Source organism: Nelumbo lutea, chromosome 1, assembly GCF_056320005.1.
Source record: "Nelumbo lutea isolate HS-2025 chromosome 1, American lotus-T2T, whole genome shotgun sequence".
Classification (NCBI taxonomy): domain Eukaryota; kingdom Viridiplantae; phylum Streptophyta; class Magnoliopsida; order Proteales; family Nelumbonaceae; genus Nelumbo; species Nelumbo lutea.
The window spans coordinates 97922142-97942489 of record NC_142684.1 but is presented as its reverse complement, the minus strand read 5'-3'; the positions used below and the strand labels follow the sequence as shown (position 1 = coordinate 97942489).

The window sequence follows — 20348 nt, the reverse complement described above, 5'->3', positions numbered from 1 at the left end:
TCAAGGGGCCTTCATCCAAGAAAGGCAAATCTCCGATCAAATCCTAATAGCTAATGAATGTGTGGAGGATTTCAGAAAGTCTAGAAAGAAAGGCATTGTGTGCAAATTAGATTTAAAAAAAGCCTATAACTTTGTGGATTGGGAGTTTCTGTTGGAGGCTCTTAGGAATTGTGGATTTGGAGCAAGATGGTGTAGGTGGATTAAAGGTTTTCTACAGTCTTGTCATTTCTTAGTACTAGTCAATGGAGTGGTAAAGGATTTCTTTAATGCTAAGAAAGGAGTTAGACAAGGAGATCCCCTTTCCACCTTCCTCTTCACGATTCTAGCAGAAGTGCTTAGCAAATTGATTTCGAAGGCGGATGCAACAGGTATGTTAAAGGGTTGGAGAGTAGGAAGGGTGTTGTAGTTACTCATCTTCAATTTGCGGATGACATCATCATTTTTTGTGAAAATGAAGATGAGTTGGCAGCAAGGAACCTTAGGTTGGTTGTTAACCTTTTTGAAAAAGTGACAAACCTGAAAGTGAACCTCAACAAGAGTGTGATAGCCGAAATTAACCTAAACCAAGAAGAGTTCAATTTTTGGACAGAGGAATTAGGTTGTTTGTGGAGTGAGTGGCCTTTGAAATATCTAGGACTCCCTTTAGGTGCAAACCCAAAAAACTTAGGTTTCTAGGAACCAGTAATAGAGGGGTTTGAAAAGAAGTTGGCAGCATGGAAGAGAAATTACGTCTCATTGGGGGGGGGGGGAGGGGAGGATTACTCTTATCAAAGCCACCTTAGCAAATCTCCCAGTTTACTATCTCTCGGTGTTTAGTATGCCTCAAGCTATTGGGAAGAAATTAGAGAAGATAATGAGGGATTTTCTGTGGGAACCTGATGAGAAGAAGAGAGATCATCTAGTTAGATGGGAAGTAGTGACTAGAAGGAAGGATTTAGGAGGGTTGGGCATTGGAAGACTTAAGGAGAGGAATGAAGCTCTCTTGGGCAAGTGGTTATGGATTCCTAGGTGAGACAGATAGGCTTTGGCACAAAGTGGTAACCAGTACACATGGGCTCTTAGAGAATGGATGGGATGTTTGAGTTTCCAGCAGAGCATCGAGCTATTCACCATGGAAGGCAATTCACAGACTTCTCCCCTCGTTTCTTAGTCATATCAGATTTGATCTTAATTCAGGTAATAAAATCAAATTCTGGGAAGATATTTGGGTGGGGGAGTCTTCTTTAAAAACCCTCTCTCCCTCCATTTTTGCTCTTTCATCCCTCAAAGGTAGACCCATTGCTGAATTTCTTGCCCCCTCCCCACCCTTGTCTGATCCGACTTGGAACCTAGGACTTCACAGAAATGTCAGGGACTCAGAACTGGAGTCTTTGTCTTCTCTACTTCAGGTGCTTGATGGGGTGTGGCTTGACACCTCAAAACAAGACACTAGACTTTGGTCTCCCCATCCTTCAGGTGCTTTCAATTGTGCTTCTTTCTTCAAGTCTTTGTCTTCTCCTGCCCAACCTGGGGAACCCTTCCTTTACAAAAAGTTTGGTGTCGACCTGTCCCTCACAAAGTGGGTGCTTTTTGTTGGGAAGTACATCAAAGTGCAATTAACACTAGTGATCTATTGCAGAGGAAAAGACCCGGTTGGTGCTTTTCACAAAATTGGTGCTATTTATGTAAGTTAAATGGTGAGAATGCTTTTCATATTCTTGCTTCCTGTCCTCTTGCTAGCAGCATTTGGGATTGATTTTTCTACCTATTTGGATGCAAGTGGGACACCCCGATGAGCTTGGAAAGATTGTTTGTGCCATCTACTTTTAGATGGCCAAAGCGAAGAGGGAGAATGATGTGGAGATGCACAAGGGCAGCAGTACTATGGGTACTATGGGAGGAAAGCAATCGGAGATTATTTGAAGATAAGGAAAGATGCAAGGCAGAAATGATAGAAACTGTTATGATGAAGGTGATCTCATGGGTGAAAACACTGAACTTATTTTCAAATTTAACAGTGGATGATATGATTAGGAATTGGAGGCTAGTTGCTTTCTCTTCCTTGGCAAAAAAGAAGATCCTAAAGGAGTGGGTGCCCCCTGAACCAGGATTTGTCAAATTGAACTTTGAGGGCAGCAGTTTCGGAAACCCAAGAAGATCTGGAATTGGAGGGGTTATAAGAAATGAAAGAGGAAATGAGTTGGGGATGTATTTGGGTCCCATTGGAATGGGTAATTCCATTACAGCTGAACTGAAGGCAATGGTATATGGAATACAAAAAGCTAAGGAGATGGGGATAGAAAGGTTGGTTGTGGAAGGGGATTCCAAAGTTATTATCAGTTGGCTAAAACAACATGACAGCACACCCTGTATATTCAGAAATGACATCAAGAAGATCAAAAGTCTATCCAAGGATATGCAGCTTTCAATTCAGTGGACCCATAGAGCAGCAAACGGATTTGCAGACCAGCTAGCCAAACAAGGGGTGAACAGGGATCAATGTTTCTGGGACCAACTGTAAAAGGGAAAAGTAAATTTCTTAGTGGATGCACTGTAGTGGGGTAGCCAAGGCTACTCATAAACTATAACCCCTGTAATTTCTCTACATTAATGAAATTTGTTTTTACTGATCAAAAAAAATTATATATATTTATTTATAATATATGTTATAAATATAAAAAACCAAAGAACCAAACCAGTCAAAAACCGAAACCGGTTAACCGGTGGTAACGGTTTGATTTCAAAAAAAAAAAAACATAGTTTAGTTAACCAAACCGTGAGCACCCCTACTAGGCTGCCCTTTTAATCAAGTTTCAACAACCCAAAAATAAAAGTTAAGGAAACCTTTTAAGAAAAATTTTACCTTATTAAATCATAATTGTTTTTCTTATGATTTTCTTTTCATGTGAAGAACATAAATCTAATCTTTGCCACTATTCATCTATTCATTTACCTGGGCTGTACTTGTAGATATCTTTACATTCTAATATAAAAAATAAAAAATAAAAATACCTTCCTTTAGTGATCATGTGAAATTCTTGCAAGAACATTTCCCCTAATGTGATTGAGTTGCTGTTCTCAAGTTTCCAAAAGCTCTGCATATTTGTGACAACAGCCAGCCCCCATAGAACTTTTTCAATGGTAAATCAAGAGAGATTATAATTAAAATTAAAAAAGAAGGTGCAATAAGTGAAAGGGTGATGACTGATGAGACAGCACCCAACACAAAGAACTGCAATCTGATCAACAAATAAAGGAGCAGCATTTACAAGCAAAATAACAAATAAAAGAGCGCAGACTCCAACTAGATATGCAAAACCTTATTGTGATACAGACCCACATACACACATACACATGCTGTTGTCACTCCCATAGAATGTTATCATGACATAAATACTCACCCATGAGCAAAAGGGGAGGGGGGGAAATTCCTTTCAAGAATTCAAATATAATGTCAACAAATGACACATGGAAAGATTCAAGAGAACAAAAATATAGCAATGAGTGGTTGAAATTGGAAGTACAATATTAATGCAACAAATTTCAAGGGGAAGAATCTTTTTCAAAAAACATAAACAATATTTTGACACCTCTAGAATATTTTGTGCTGCCTGTTTGGTCTGTCCTGATTTAACCAGCATCCACAAACAAGTGTTGTACTGATTACCAGTATGACCTATAAAACAAGAAAGAAGGAAGACAGGTTTATAACCATTGAATTAAATCAAACTTATATGCCAGAAATAAATGGAACTTATGCAATTAGTTCCCTTCTAAAAGTCTTTTGTCCATGTTAAAAAGCAAAGTGATTCAAATACTCACAATCTGCTTGCCTCCACATCAGATAATCTTTAAGTATCTTAACTGATGGACAGCAAAAAACCTGTCCATCAAAAGAAGGTGGGTACTTTAATGCTTTCTCAGGGAAGAATTCTTTCCATTTCATAACATAAACAGCAGAGAAGAATGACACAGAGACGGACACTAATTTACTGCAAAAACAAAAAGATTTAAGGAACAAGTTAACACTGGATTAAGTAGAACATTATATAGCAAATAGTAAAAGAATAAAAAATCATGAAATATCCAAGTCAAGGAATATATAATAATTTTAGTATATAATTTCAGTTTCTGATCAATGTTTTAAAAGTGAGAGGCACAAGTGCAAGTGCCTTCTACCCCTGAGGTGCAAGGTGCAGGATGAGGCACACACCTGAACAAAGCAATGTGCAAATTTTTGGAAAAAAAAAAAAAAAAACAAGAAATATTAAGTGTTGATGCATTAAAAATATGCAAACATGAATTAAAAAATAAATGTTTTAAAAAGTTAATTGACTCAAGTCAAAATACATAATAAATTGGATAAAAACATTGCAAATCTTTGAGCAATTTACAAAGGATGATATTTTTAGGGACTCAAAGCAGGTGGAAGATTCTTCTACCTCTAAACCAATCATTTTAAAGGACTGGTCTCCACCATTAGAACCATTGGAAGCTAAACTTTAATGGTTGTAGCATAGAAAATCCAGGGCTTGTAGGAATTGATAAGTTATAAGAAATATGAACTGGAGTTCATCGATATCTTCTTGGGACCAATAGGAGAGGAAGACTCTGCAACGGAAGAACTGGTTTGTAAAAGGATGAGTCTGGGCAGCATTGAGATGGAAAGAGATTCCCGGAATGTAGTAGGTTGGTTAAAGAGGGAGACACTGAGGCACATGGTAATATAGACATACTTGGTGGGGGGAGCTAAAATTAGTTAGAAAACTGGGTGTAGCTTGGAGAGGACTTATAGATCAGCTAACAATGTGGCTGACACACTGGCAAAACAAGAAATCAATAGGGATTATTTGTATTAGGGAGTAATCTCATGATATTCTTAGTTTCATTTATACGGTTTTAGGTTAGGTAGATGAGGCTAGTCGAAATCTTGTGATTACTCTTTACATATTAAATTTAATAAATGAATATACTTTTCCTGTTGCCTACGGAAAAAATCGAAATATATAAGCATGATACGTAAAACAAATTCAAAGTGAAGGAAGAAGCAAACAGATGTGAATCATATGAAAGTGCTTCAAGCACTCAACAATTCAAGCATATGAAACTCCAACATGTTTGTAGATCTCTTAGTTGCATTGTTTCAAGTAGCTAGTATGATGTTAAACCTCCTGCATTCCAAACCCTAGGAGGTTGGGGCCTTTTAGAAGCAGAGGACCTATGGACCTGGGCAACCCAAGTTTTTGGCCCATATATAAGGCATCAGATTTGTGATTTTTGCTGTAGTTTATTCTATTTCAGGTAAGGGATTAAAGATCAGTTGATTGTTGTTGGTTCTTTGGTGGAACTTTTTCTATTTGAGATCCTATCCGCAACAACTAGGGCTTCAGGCATTCAAAAGGTCTCTATTTTTGTTTCTTTTAAAAGTTAATAGGACCATTATTAGTGCATAAGCACCAATTAAAGGTAACTTAGAAGTTGATAGACCATTTCAAAAGTGTAAAACGCATAAATATGTATAAAAAATAACCAAATAAGCAAACTAAAAAAAGATGCACACCTGGGCTAGATGCAAGGCAACCCAGGTGTATGCCTTTTCAAAGGGGTGTTACCTAGGTACAAATGAGACTCATGCTTTATAATGCACCTCACCTGCACACCTAGACACACCTTGTAACATTATTTCTGATAAAAAAATGTTTTCTTTTCCTAGGCCTTGTTTTAAGTTCTTTAAACTTGGATTACTTATGCATTCTTCATCCATTCAGGTCAATCTTCAGTTTCAATTGATTGGTTTGCAACTGCTTCATCCTGTCCTCCCTATCCTAAAGTATGTGGTTTCTTCCGGACATTTAAACATCACAAAAATGAAAACTATAAAATCTAAAAAGAATAGAGATTGGGCAAGAAACCTGGCACGCCTTTGGTAGAACTCAGACGCCTCCTTCAAAATAAAGCTGGGGGCCATAACATAACTAACAGAGTAAGAATCTTCAAATGCTGAAACTTTTTAGCAAATACCACATGAATATGAAAGCTGTGTTGCAATGGTACCTGTACTCATCTCTAAAACCATACGCAAGTACCATATCTGGATATTCCTCTAACATAGCCATGGCACAAGAGTTCATCAGATTCAAAGCTTGCTCATCATTTGGCTTCATAAATTCATGGACTTCAGAAAATCTAAAAAGCACCAACAAAGAGAATTCTTGAAGTTCAAGGTGCAGCAAAATTTGGTAACTAGAAATCCAAATTGCCAGGTATCTGATCAAGCAAAAATAGTTAACCAAAATGATATATGGATATATGGATGTATTTCAGGATTATAAGTGTCATTTTTCCATCATTTTACTATTTGTTTGATGCAGGTTCAACACCTCTAACTTTCAGACATAAAAACAAGGAGAAAAAGTTGACTCTTCAAAACCTCCTTAACGGTGTATTATGAGGAAAGAGTACTTAAGATTCTGCTCCAATTAGCTCATTTGAAGTGGTTTTGTTGCTACAAATGGCACACATCGACCAGATTCACCAAGGAGATATGAGTTCACTCAATTTTTCTCTTCCGGGTCTCAGAAGGGTTTGTTGAGAGTTTCTCTTCTGATATCTTCTGATACATAACAAGCTGGATATAGTTGAGACTTGAGATTATGTCCACACGGAGGCATGATAATTTTACTACAACCTCAAACTTGCATTTTTCTGCATTCAACATGGAAATGCTGCACAATATATTCATGATTATAGTGTTTTAGATTGCTTAAGTCGATTTAGTGGGTTCAATTATAGTAACCAAGAGATCCTACTTGGATAGAGATGAGTGCCAGCACCGACCCACTTATACCTCTGTTCAGAACTTCCTTTGCGTTACCATTCCGTGCAAACCCTTTATTTGGTAATTAGTGCAAACACATTAAGAGCAATGTTATGGATCAGTATGTTAGATGGCTCCACCTTTTCTGTAGCACCAATAGTCAATTTCAACTAGCAAAGAAAAAATGTAACTTACCTGGTAAAATAATGGCCACCGATTTTAATAACAATCCAAGTGTTTGGCAACAACTTGTCTTCGGCTTCGAAGGACTTCACGTACTCGTATTTGCTATTAGCCATTACCAACCCAATTGAGCTAACTTCGCTAAAAAATTACCGCCTTCAGTTTGTGAACGAAAAAGCACTTGATCGAATTAAGTCTGCAGGTAAAGATTTTTTGTCATGGATCAGTGAACGAACATGAGCTCGGTCCTGACAAATCTCGCCAAGGCAAAAAGTAGTAAAGAGTATTTGACCGAGAACCGGAATGAATTGAAAGTGTAAAATCACAATCTTTTTTATAGCATAAATAGCACACGCAGAGTAAAGCATCCCTTCTCTATTGAAGACAAAGACTTGTAACCATTCAAAATTTCAAATACCTCCACCTAAACATCAATACCCGCGCATCTATCAATTCTACCCGAAGTAAGGGTGGCAAATGCGCAGATTTGGTAAGGGTTGAATACCAACCAATTCATGTTAATCCACCAACGCATCATCTCTCATAACCCATCTTAACACTAACCCACCTACGTATTCATCCATCCATATTAACATCACTTTCACCCATATTAAATTCTCACTTATAAATATAAAATTAGATTAGGATGGCTCTTATATCTAAATAATAAATTTTGAAAGAATAATTTCTCTCAACACTATCACGTGACAAAAACCAGTAGTTCAACCTATGTACTCAAAAATGAAAAAATTATAGATAAATGCATAAAATAGTAAAAAATTTACAAAAAATGTAAAAAAATACTAAAAATGTAGAAAATACAAAAATAGTAAAATTTTATGAAAATTTTAGAATTTTTGTAGAAAAAATCAGAAAATATGCAAAAAAAAAAGCAAAAAAATGTAGGAAATACATAAAAAAAAAAACAAAAAATGTAAAAATTGTGCAGAAAAGCACAAAAAATTTGTAGAAAATGCAGAAAATACCAAAAATTACAGAAAATGCAGAAAATAATGGGAAAATGTAGAAAATAACTTTCATAAAAGTGCTTTCGCAAACGTACTTTTATAAAAGTGCTTTCATAAAAGTGCTTTCGCAAACGTACTTTTATGAAAGTACTTCTATAAAAGTGTTTTCATAAAAGTACTTTCGTAAAAGCACTTTTATAAAATTCTTTTATGCTTTCATAAAAATACTTTTAAAAGTATTTTTATTAAAGTGCTTTTGTGCTTTCATAAAAGTGTTTTCATAAAAGTACTTTTATAAAGTGCTTTTGTGTAAAAGTGTTTTTATAAAAGTGTAAAAGTACATTTGTAAAAGTGCTTTCAAAAAGTCTTTTCATAAAATTACTTAATAAAATTGTTTTTGTAAAAGTTCTTTTATATAAAATTGCATGTGAACACGAAAGTTAATAAAATCTATTTTATTTCACTTTTAGGCCCTATTCACTTTTCGGTAAGATATTTACCTGGATAAATGCAATTACTTGAGTAAATTTTTCCTGTGAAACACTTACACGGGTAAATGCATTTACCCATGTTCTTTTATTTCTAAGGTAAATAAGGTAATGACCATTTTAGTCATAAAAATTCATTATTAAAATTGACATTTTTATACCATTCAAGTGTTAGCAACTTTCCTCCTAGGTGGAAAAGTTATTTACCCACCCTATATGGGTATCACTTTATTAGGTAAGTGGCACTTAAGAAAATAAACTTTCCCTGGTCCCCACATTAATCTAAAAAATGAACATGGGATTCTTGGTCAATGGGAACCAAAATCCCATTGATCAACTATGCCCCACCCTTCAAAATCCAAAAACAAGAATGCCCCCTTAATTTCAAAATGAAATGTGGTATGATGATTTGGAAGTATAATAAGATGTGGGATGGGCACACTATGAAGTTTAAGTTCAAATCATTGCAACTTCTCTTTTTCGAGATTTAGCGAGTATAGATAGATTTGACTTTGACCCAATTTATTTTGACTAATGCGACCCAACCCATCATAATCTTAATGGGTACCTCAACCCAACCCACCCTGACCCTTTTCCACCGACCCAATGGGCTACTCAACCCATATTGAACCACCAATAGATTGGGTGGGTATAGGTGGATTCCAAGCAACGTTCAAAGTATCGATACAATATGCCTTGTATTGGGCATATTGTATTGTATCTTTTGGGGTCTAAAACGCCTATTCGGGATCCCACTATTTTTTTAATAAAAAATATGTTAAAATATATTCCCAAAAACCAAATTTTGAAAAAAAAACCATTTTCGCTTGTATCTAAGTATTGATACGCCTTTGCTGATACATAGAGGCGTAACGATACTTTGAACCTTGGTTCCAAGGTGGGTGGGTCAAATGGGTTGGGTCAAGATTGCCAGCCCTACCCAAGTGTAAAGTACCATGGAGCTATAATTTGTGGGGGTGGACTGAAATAAAAAACTCATATTTATTTTGTTATTTTTACTTTAAAAATCGTTTTGGTATGATTTGTGGGGGTAGAATTAACACTAAAAATCATTTAGGTAGAAAATTTAAAAAAGTAACCCTTTTGAAAACAAAAAATATAATTTTATGTTTGATAAAAATACATCAATTTGTACTTTTGGTGATAGTTTTCATTAGTTTCAAGGTCCAAGATTGATGATAGCAGCTCGACTCTAACAATAGCGAGCAGAGGTAGAGTCGAGAGTTTTATTGAAGGGTGGTCAAATTCACACGAAAAGTACAAATTTGCTAAAAGCACAAAGTATAAAAAGCTAGCTTCATATTTTTAGGGTTTTTCATACTTTTTAAAATATGAAAGCAAAAGGTAGAGTATATAATACAAATTCTATGTCTTGATTTTGTAATTTTGATATTTTCGAAATTATGAAAATATTTTATAAAAGTTTATCCAAAAAGCGCCTAATTACTGATTTTATTCGAAACACAAGTAAAAATGGTAAAAAACTAATTAAAAAGAACAATAAAGGTTTGGATTTTACAATCCGTCGAAGTTTAGTGATACGTGTTATCTTTCTTGTCCTCAACTTTTGTTTGAGTTTCGTTTCTGAATTTAATTTCTAAGTTCTAACATGATTAGCCCGAAATACTATCAGAGATTGACGTGTTTGCACTTTTTTGTTTGGGGGAAAAGGACTAATTCCTTGACGTTTCATAAATTGATGTGGCGTTTGACAATACTTTTCAGCTAACGTGAAGGGGCAATTTCTAATATTTAAAAATATACCAAAAAGAAAAATCTGAAATGGTAATACCATCATGTCATACCAAAATAAGACATTTCATAAAGGATAAAATGATGTTAAATTGTTAAAGTCCTTATTATTGTAATATATTCAAAAAAAAATAATAATAATTCATAATGTTTAAAAATAATAATAAATGATGTTTTTAAATATTTATTATTAATTAAATAAGATAGTATTATTATTTATTTACATAAATAATAATATTTATTTAATAAATAATAATTCTTGAAGTAATATTATAAAATATTATTTCTTAATATTAAAAAATATTATTTAATAATAACAACAATAAATAATATTATGAAATATTTAAATAATTTTATTAAATATCATAATAACAATATTTATTTAAATAGTATTGTTAACTATACAAAATATTACTTAATAATAAATGAATAAATATTATATTTCTTTATTTAAAGAAATAATAATATTTAGTGACAAGAATATTTAATAATATGTTTATTACTTATAATAATTTTTTTTATGAGTTAATAATAATAGGTAAATTCATTAAATAATAAATAATTCTTTATTTCAACAAATCATAATATTTGTTCATTTATAATATTATTTTTATTATTTATAATATTATCAAACATTCTACTTCTAAGGGCAAGGTAGTAAATTTCACAATTTCAGATGTTAAAATATACGATGAATTTTTCAAATTCATATGGTTAGCGGACATAGTGGTAAAAAGCGCAAAGCACAACATATTTCCAACCCCTAACAATAGGATGGAAAAAGAAAATACATAAAAAGAAAAAAAAAAAAAAACATGATAGTGCATACTGAAATTTTATTAATTTTCAATTTGTGATCCCATCTTATCTCTAACTTCAACTTGCCGGAGATAAGAAACATGCTAAAACTAACATCTTACATAAAGGTATATCTTTGGGCAAGAGGGACGAAACTTGAAAATTCAAACAATCATTCCCAATCTTTCAATTCATCAAATCCATAATATCAAATGGAATAAATCCCCCGTTTTTACTCCCATCCCATGTTCTTTCTTCTTCTTCTTCTTCTACTTCACTTCTCTTGTTTTTTGCCGGGTTTCACTTTAGGGTCTGTATAGGAAGGGGTGAAGCTTTGGTCAAGCTGCTTTCTCTAAGCTGTTTGGAGAAGCCATGTTGCATAAGTTACTAAAACTAGTTTCACCGGAAAGTTCGATTTAATAACTCGATCAAAGCATATTCTAGCTTTCCCAGTTTTTTACCAGACATAGCTTTTAGGCTTTTCCGTGTGGAACCGGCCTTGCAAAGACAGATTCTGTGTGAAAGCCCTCGGGAACAGACACTAGATAGACACTAGTGTCTAGTGCTCATTTAGGAAGGCCTTCTGACTTTCTGAGGTGGGCCCACATGGACAACTTGATAAAATCTGGAGAACTCAAATTGACTGTCAGTAGGTCATTTAAAAATTTGGGGGTTTTTATACTTGAGTCCACCCCTAGTAAGGTGTAACTGAATTCTGCTCATGGATTGATGCAAAATTTACCATAGGATGCGGTTTATTAGGAGGGCTACTAATAGATTAGGAGGGGATTGCAATTTAGATTTGTAAGGTGGATTATTTTAGGGATAAATGGACTGCAATCCACCTCAGAAATCTGAACTATAAAAACCCCAAATTTTTAGGAGGGTTTCCAGCTCAGCCCAGCCCTTGCAATCCGGAGAACCCAAAGTTGGCTGTGCCTTATTAACTTGAGCATTGTTCATAAATTCCACTAGGACTCCGAGTCTAAAGCATATCTTATCCTTATGTCTATATAACCGCAAATGGCTAGTAGGCCTGGAATCCATTATAGGACAGCGTGAAGGGGAAGTAGTGGAGGGGCAGGGAACAAGGTTTTTAAAATTGACCCAAACAACAAACCGGTTAGGGGTCTGGCTCCCCAGTTGAACGGTTGGCCCGTTTGACAAAAAAATAAAAAAAAAGGTCAAAACCATTGAACGGTTCAAATGGTTCAATCACCCGGGTCAGCGGTTTGCTGACCAATTCAATGTTTTTTTGGCAAAAATCCGATTTTGGCAAAAAACGAAACCGGTCACTTGACCAATTCCCGGTTTTTCCGATCCAACCATCCAATCCGGTTTTGAAAACCATGGCTGGGAGACAAACAACATGTACTCCACAATGACACAATATTTTATGTTTTCAGTTGTTACGGTAGGTGTTATGTTTGTGCCTTGAATTCTTTGTAGCGACCCGCTTCATGAATCATCTCTGAATTCTTTTGAGAAAAACCTGAGGGCAAAATTTCATAGTAGTTTGTAGTGGATGTGTAGCAGGCCCTGTGGCGGTATGAACCCAATCCAAATTCATGTTATAGGTCCAAACCGAATATGAAAAATTATGTATTTTTAGGGGTTTTCTCTCTTGTATATAGAGTCTTAGTCTTGTGAGAGACGAGTGAGACATTGGGTGTATTTGGGGCTTAGGGTTTTTTGTGAGGGCGCAACTCTGTATTTCTTCTCCATTACCAACTTCATAGTGGATTTCTGTTATTCCTCCGCCCGTGGACGAAGGCAATAAGCCAAACCACGTAAATCTGTGTGTTCTCTGTGCTTGTTTCTCTTTATCTCTGTTTTACTTTCATTCTTGAGTGCCATTCAATTTATTGGGTTATTCCGCAACAGTAGGTTTTCCTGCTGTCAAAGCTGAAAAAGACTTCTTTTAACTGAAAATTGAAACAAGCAACAAGTAATAATTGAAAACATAGAATACTATTCTCTACTGAATCCAGTTAGGATGTTTCATCAATGGCTGATCAATTTTACAGCAAGATCATTATTCCCCTCAAGTAAAGTTGTAAGGCATCACTGGAATGAATTCATTTTTACTAGTAACTGATGACATCAAAAATATTCACATGATGGAAGAAATATGAACACCATCTTCAGGTATTACTAACTAACTACATTTACACAATCATCATTGGATGCTTCTGAAGAAGACATCAGTGTAGGCTTCCTCAGCCAGTACTGCCGAAACCTCTGCCTTGCATACTCCATATAATCAAAGTCGATGTCATTTACGTGGTCCTGAAGATAATGGAAAACTGTATTAGGGTCCAATTTAAATTCAGATAAAACAATGCATAAATTCCTCAATTATGCCATGTAGTAGGGAGACATGCAAAAGCATGGTTACCACCACTTCATCAGGGGGATGGGGGAGTACATGTAGACATTTAACTAATCTGGATAAGCTGAAATTTTAACTTCGGAATATTTCAAGAATGACCCATTTAATTATCAACATGATGTCATGAACAATATGCAATATGGCAATACTAAGAGGAAGTACCCATTTTCCAAAGAATCTCCATATGTGTGTGTGTATTGTGTAGTATGTGCATATGTGTGCTCTGTAGTAATCACTAATCACGAAAGGAAAAATGGGAGTTCCTACCGATATTATTCCCCATAATCCCCAAAGCAGATGGTTAGCAAGAGTGTATTTCTCAGCTTCTTGTAGTAAATGCTCAACTTCCAGGTTGCTGGGTTCATTACCTACATAAAGATGAAGCTTAAGTTAATAACTAGAACTCATTTAACAACTTATAAGATTACTAGTTTACAACCATAAGGCCAGAATATTACCTTGGTAAAATTAAAAAAGTGATAAACGGATTGAGTTTATCTGTATTAAGAAAATTTATATTAATTCATTCATCACGGAAAAGGACAACAGCCTCTTTGTTGGGAGAATGGAGATACCCAACCAATGTTTTCAAATAGATACCTCATACGCTTTATTGTTAGAACTTTTCTCAAATTCATGATGATAAAATTTGAAAAACAAGAAATCCAAGTGCACCTGAGGCTCTCAGAAATCTATTTATGGGAGAATAAGGGTTGGTTTGAATATATTTTGTTCTAAATCCATAGGAGTCTGTCACCGTTCAAGCATGTGTTATTTCTTGTATTAAGTTGACAAAACATGTCCCATAGTCTAATACCTATATCCATGACTGTATACAAATCCATAACCCAAGATAGCTTACCTGAAGAGCTAAGATATGCATGCACAAATCTCTGACGCTCTTCCAAATCTGTAGCCATAGGCAGGTGAAGAAGAAAGTGGTCTTAGTAAGCCAGATAGAAGGCTATCTAGTGGTGTACCTAACACTAACAGTAATTGCTTTTTGGTAAATAAATGAAGTCGAAGCACATAGAATCATTAACAACAACAGCTACTAACCTGGGTATTTACTGTAGTCTAAGATATGAGGTGTTTCAGAATGATAATTCGCTGCCATCTCACAGAAGTGATTTGCAAGATCATAGCCAACAGGATTGTAACTTGCATACTCATAATCCTGTACAATAGGGATATGATAAAGATTAGTTACTTTTACATTCTAAATAACTTTGGAGGTAATCTGACAACAAATTGAATCTGAGGAAGGGCCAAGAGGGTTGGGTCATCACAAATCAGGAACAGCAATAGTCCACTGCAGAATTGACCACCTTGCTGTGTGTTTATATATATAAAAAATAAGAGCTGAAGGGAAAGGTTACATGAAAAATATAGTTGAACAGAACAAAGGAAAACCAAGTTTAAGAGTATACTGCCATGAAAACCAAGTTAGAATGATATGTTCTATTCTAATCTATATTAATCTATTAAAATGGAATGCTGTACTGTCATTCTGTCAAGGGCTGAGCGTGCGAGGAATGGAATCACACAGTAACTGCCCTTTAGAATTGCCATTAAAACGTCTTTTGTTTATGGAGAAACTGATAAGAGGAATATAAGCGTACGGCCAGATTCGGTGGTGAGGACAGGACACAGAGGTAGCATGTGTCAGGTATCAAACCTCGCTGTTTATTTTATGGATTCGGGAAGCTCTGCTTTCTTTTTCTGTTTTTTGTTAATTTTAACATTTTCTTATTATTTCAACTTTATTTTTAATAATGCTCAAATTTTTGTAAATGCACGTTGCCCGTGCTAGTATACCATATATAGGAAAAGGTAAAGCCATTATTTAATCATTGCATAATCTCAATAAAATAAAAAATGCAATCAATCTACCTCTATAACTAAGTCACCAAATCATGAAGAAAATGTAAAAAGTTGGTTGAGTGACCCTCTTCAGTTTTTATTAGATGAGCAAAAATGTTCAATTCAGTTGGCCTTCAATGCTGAGTTTTCTGATTTTGGTCAAATCTTCCCAGAGAAGCAGATAATCTTCTCTAGTTAAGTTTACAAATACAAAGCTTGCACCAGTTTTTCATAGCTAAGAGAGAAAGGAACCTACAATTTCATGGCTGCTATGCAGAGCAGAATGTCACCAACTTGATCAATGGGTTGCTTTATTACAAAAATGAAAATAAAACAGGAAAGTAGACAGAAAATTTCTTCCATCATTTGGAAAGAAAAGAGATGTGAAATTTCCACATTTTCCTATTTGTGCATGGAATTGGTATAAGTATTGGTACACAATACAAACAACAAAATTGACAACTTGTCATACTAGTCATAAATAGATGATCATGATGACAATACACAGAGGAAAGATCTAGAGATATAACTGCTACCCAATCTCTCCATCAACTATTATATGTCCATGCTCAAGACACCACCTATTGATTTTCTCCAAAGTTTCCTTACCTAATACCAGGCTCTCTTCCATGGGATAGAAAGGGAAATTCATATATTGGAAAAGAGCTATGATAATAAAACACCAGGAAAGGGTTTCTTGTAATTATAGAGGTTATACACATATGTATTGTTTAATTGGTTGTTTGGAGAATCCTGGATCTTCTGGTTACCTATTTGCTAGATCCATTGATAGATCCCCAATAGTGATGCTCCACATGTCCTAGACCCATGTGAATGCAGATCACATGTTCAAGATTCCCTCATTCAAGGGGGAAAGAATAAAACTTCGCATGCAGTCTGCATTCACATGGACAGAGGACAGTTGGTGCATTTTTATTAGGGAACCAGCACTAGATCCAGCTAATAGGTAATTAACCCAGATCTTTTGGTAGGAAATGTACATAATTAAGCAGATATAAAGTAGAAAACTTACAATTATAGTAATTGATCTGGTGTCCTCATCTATCATAATGTTTCCATACTGCAAGTCATTGTGGCAAAATCCAATGAGTTGATTATCCACTGAAAATTCCCTTTCTATTATTTGGATCTCATTCTCTAAAGCATCCAAGCAGAATTCTTTTGCTTCTTCAGGAGAACTCAAACTTATGGCCACTTTAAGCCATTTTCTGTAGAAGGAAAATCTCGGCTTAGTGTCTTTAATGGTAAATGCAATCCTAAACTTTTCCAACAAGTATCAGTACATTAACAAAATAATGTGCAGATACCTCAGTCTGTCCCACAGAAAAACATCCTTTGGACCAGGCATATCAAGATCATGGAACTCCTTCAACTTAGCTGCTACCAAGGTAGATATTTCAGGGTCATGCAAGTCGTCTGCTGACAGTGTCTGAAATTTTCAAATAAAGATGATAAAAGGAACTGGTATCAGCTTAAGATATGTAAGTAAACTAATATTCTTTCCTAACCAGTTATGAAGTTGGCTGATATTATATAACATATGAAGCTCTCGAGTATTCAAGCCTCGGAAGTTACCAATGCTAGAAACTTCTCTCAAGATGATAAAGCAGAGAATTTTAAGGCTATGAACCCTATACTTTTTTGCATCCATCTAGAAGGATAGAAAAAATTGGTGAATTGTCCCCAAACAGATCACAGTTGGATGGTTATGACCATCTAAGCAGATCAACTTCAGAACATGAAACTTCCTGGATAGTACCTATTGAACAGTGGTTCCTTTGTTATGTCTAAGATTGAAAATAATATTCTTAGTTCAAATATATGGTTAAGTGTGCATATGCGCTATTAACTTGTTCATTTCTAGCTATTTCCGGCAGTGTAATAATTTTAAAGTAAATTTTCATGTTCATTCCTGCAGTTCTAAAAAATTTCCAATTTTCAGAGTATCCATTATATTTCAGTATCTGCTAATTCTTTTTTTTTTCCATCTCCCTATGATGTTTCATATCTTCTCATGCATGTTTTCTATCTTTAAGGACATGAATACAGCTGGTAAAATAATTATAAAAACAAGCTTTAAATTAGAATTCAGGGTGATCCTTTTAGTTTTCAGTTAGATGGTCATCCATGAACCTCTTTTCAATCTGAAAAGTGTCCTATTGTTGAATAACCAGTCTCCAACCTTCCAAGTTCCAAGATTGCTTTAGCTAACTTGACAAGGACACTTTCTTAAAAGTAATTGAACAGTCTTTGCTTTCTAATTTCCCCCAACTGTAATTATAAAATTTTATGTTTCCATCAAGGACATTAAGTCCATATTCATAAAATTTGGCTGGTGTCTTTCTAAATCAACAATTTCTACAAGTGCAATATGCACTTCAATATGGTTTTACTTTATATATCAAGCTTGCTGGGACAGCCAAAATCCTTATATGTGAGAAGAGAATACTTTCCCATTTATGTAAAAAAGAAAAACGTGTCACTGCTATCAATCTTGATCACAACCAGAAGTGGTGAAGAATAAGTAATCTTAACAAGATATAAGAAAACAGTATAATGAAATAGAGAGACAATAGTTCCAAGTTGTTGAAGTTTTGTTTCCTAAGCTAGGGGGAGAGATGCAATATTCCTGTTGCTTGGAGACAGCGACGAATACTCAATTTTTTTCAAAGACTTGTCCCAAATAATGTGATTGGCTACATGAGCATATGTGGTTTACAAATAAATGATGAAGCATTGCCTACATTCTTGTGCCATCATGGAGATAAAAGAAACTCAGAAGATCCATTGAAAAATAGCCTGAAGACGTGTTGATCTTTGATCAATCTGTTCTTTCGTTTCTCCTGACAGACGCACAGAAGTTTTTTGATACAACAAAACTAGCAAAACTGATTTTGCAATCTAAAATTCAAAATTGTCTGTAGCAGTAAAATAACATGCAATTCAGATATAATGATCTTAAGGCTTCAGGAAGATGAAATTTAAGAGGGTCCTCAATTTTAAATGAAATCTTGGAGATTCAAAGACACCACGGTTAAGAATCACGACTGTTTAATAGACCTGGGTGTTGCCAGAGACCTTTCTATGACTGTTTAAAAGAAATCTTGAAGTCATGCAAGTAGCACATACCCGTGCATGAATGAACTCTTCAATCCGTCCATTCGGAAAGCGCCCCAGAAGACGAGGCCCCTGTCCATGCTTTGACATGCACTCAAATGTTCTGATCTCATCACCGCGGTCGAAGAAAACGTCTACTCCTTCCCCGTAAACTCGAAGAAGAACCTTCCGAGGAAATTCTCCTGTTTGTGTCGGCCAAATGATCTGGTAAACCTCGTTAGTCATTGCACCCTTTAGTGGGATCACTTCCAAGGTATTTGGGTGGATGACATCTCCCCAGCTTGAAGCCAGTGACTTAAGAAGCTTCTTCACTTCTCCTGGAAGATGATCTTCATTGCCATTTGTGACATTTTCATTTTTCACTGCCATCATATAATGTGTCAAATTTTCCTCTGTGAATTGTGAAATCACTATTGCAGACGCCTCAATATCAAAACCTTCAATCTTGGGATGAAAAAAGAGAAAAAGAAGCTCACTCAATTCAGAAGTTCCAACCCCTCGATCAACAAAAAAAAAATTCTTCTATTTAAAAGTGTCAGCATAAAATACTTTGAAATTAAAATGTCAATTGAACCCTTCTCAATCTTTTCAAGAACTATAGGTAGCGAGCAACTAGCTTTCAAATTAAAGGGAAAAAAGGATCGTGACAGACTATAATAAAAGAACAGAGAAGAAAGGTAACAAGATCGATAAAACAGGGTACCAATACTACGTCTTAATCTTCCTACTGAGAAACCCAGAGCAACTCATTCACTCCAATTCCACAAACTAATACAGTAAGAAGAGTTCGTTGAAAAAGACGATCACCGAAGTCAAATAAACAGAAGATCTTTCCACCGTTGAAGCAGGACACGAATTAAATTGACAGGAAAAAGAAACCGACCTATAAGACCTAACCAAGATTCGCAAACTCCAACAAAATCAACAAGAGACGAAAACCCACGGCAAGCTGACGAAATTGTGACAAAGAACACAGAAATGAAAAGCCCTAACTTCAAAAGGAATACCAGAAACGAGAGAAAAAATCTTGCAGAAACACAGATACTCTGTTACGTCGCAGACTCGCAGGCTGTCTGCTCCCCTCCTATATATGGAAGTCGAAGGGAATCGCATGCTTGGGTTTGCGTGCCAGTCAATAGTTCACAGTACGTTGACACGTGTCTTCTGTCACAGTCTCACAGAGTATTTCCAGCGTAATCTCCTTCGAGGTGTGAAAATGGAAATTTCAGATAAGTGATAAACAGAGATTGTTTACAGCAAATTCCAAACTGACTGGTTTTTGCTGGCAACAGAAGCAACTGAAAGATAGATAGATAATACAAACAGAAGACTAGTTGTTCTTGGTACGAATATACGGCATTCATTGAGATCCCTACACGTGTAAGGTTGACTGGGAACGTATGGGACCCGCAGCTACGTAGTGCGTTGAAAATCCCTTTTGCATGCATCATCAGCAAGGCAACATGGGTGATCACCATCTCTATGGGCCATGCCGATTGCCGGCCATAAAGATACGCGGAACGTTAGTAAGTTAAGCCACCGTTATTCCGTTAGCTTTTTTATGCTGAAAATCTCGAGGCGCCGTTATTCGCCGTTCCTTCTAGGGTGACCGAAAAGTTTCGGCCTTCCGGCTTATTTGGAGTTAAAGCGGCGTTTGGCAAGACTTTCTATGTCATCTTTTGGCTTTGACACCCGAGGTCGAAAATTGGTCTTTTGGGCTTTGACAAACTTAATACATTGAAAATTAGGAAGATAGAAGATGTGCATCTTAAAAAGATTCGAAAAGGTTAAGGCAGCATTTGGCAAGTCTTTTTGTACAGTTTTCTGAGTTTTCAGTGTTTTTTGTTTGATAACTAAAAGTTAGAAAGATGAGAGAATGTATGTACAAAATGATCCAAAAAGACTGAAAATGCTGAATTTTAGGAAGTTTCAAATAAATTTTTTATTCT

General features: G+C 35.4%; 2 protein-coding genes across 10 annotated transcripts in view; both read right to left on the bottom strand.

Moving 5' to 3' along the window:
* Nucleotides 1–7605, bottom strand: part of LOC148876328 (tRNA(His) guanylyltransferase 2-like) — a 60629-nt gene extending 53024 nt beyond the window's left edge. Inside the window, exons 1-7 of one of the 5 annotated variants that reach the window (XM_088966615.1) lie at nt 7398–7508; nt 6992–7175; nt 6827–6868; nt 6034–6165; nt 5892–5936; nt 3802–3971; nt 3570–3655 (exon numbers count right to left, since the gene is read on the bottom strand). In XM_088966615.1, the coding sequence (XP_088822741.1) occupies nt 3570–3655; nt 3802–3971; nt 5892–5936; nt 6034–6143 (411 nt within the window). In that variant the 5' untranslated portion in view covers nt 6144–6165; nt 6827–6868; nt 6992–7175; nt 7398–7508. The other 4 variants (XM_088966611.1, XM_088966613.1, XM_088966614.1 and 1 more) reach the window with 4 other exon arrangements.
* A 5353-nt stretch (nt 7606–12958) lies between these two features.
* LOC148876327 (putative choline kinase 1) lies at nt 12959–19714 on the bottom strand. 5 transcript variants are annotated; one of them, XM_088966601.1, is made up of 8 exons: nt 19407–19714; nt 18412–18761; nt 16590–16711; nt 16295–16490; nt 14458–14575; nt 14261–14308; nt 13666–13766; nt 12959–13295 (listed from the first exon to the last, which is right to left on the bottom strand). In XM_088966601.1, the coding sequence occupies exons 1-8, from the start codon at nt 19510–19512 to the stop codon at nt 13161–13163; spliced, it is 1176 nt and encodes a 391-aa protein (XP_088822727.1). In that variant the 5' UTR covers nt 19513–19714; the 3' UTR covers nt 12959–13160. The 5 variants fall into 5 exon arrangements, with proteins under 5 accessions (XP_088822727.1, XP_088822730.1, XP_088822729.1 ...); XM_088966604.1 differs by having other exon boundaries at nt 18412–18843; nt 19407–19669; XM_088966603.1 differs by having other exon boundaries at nt 18412–18843; nt 19283–19457.
* Nucleotides 19715–20348: the final 634 nt, after the last annotated feature.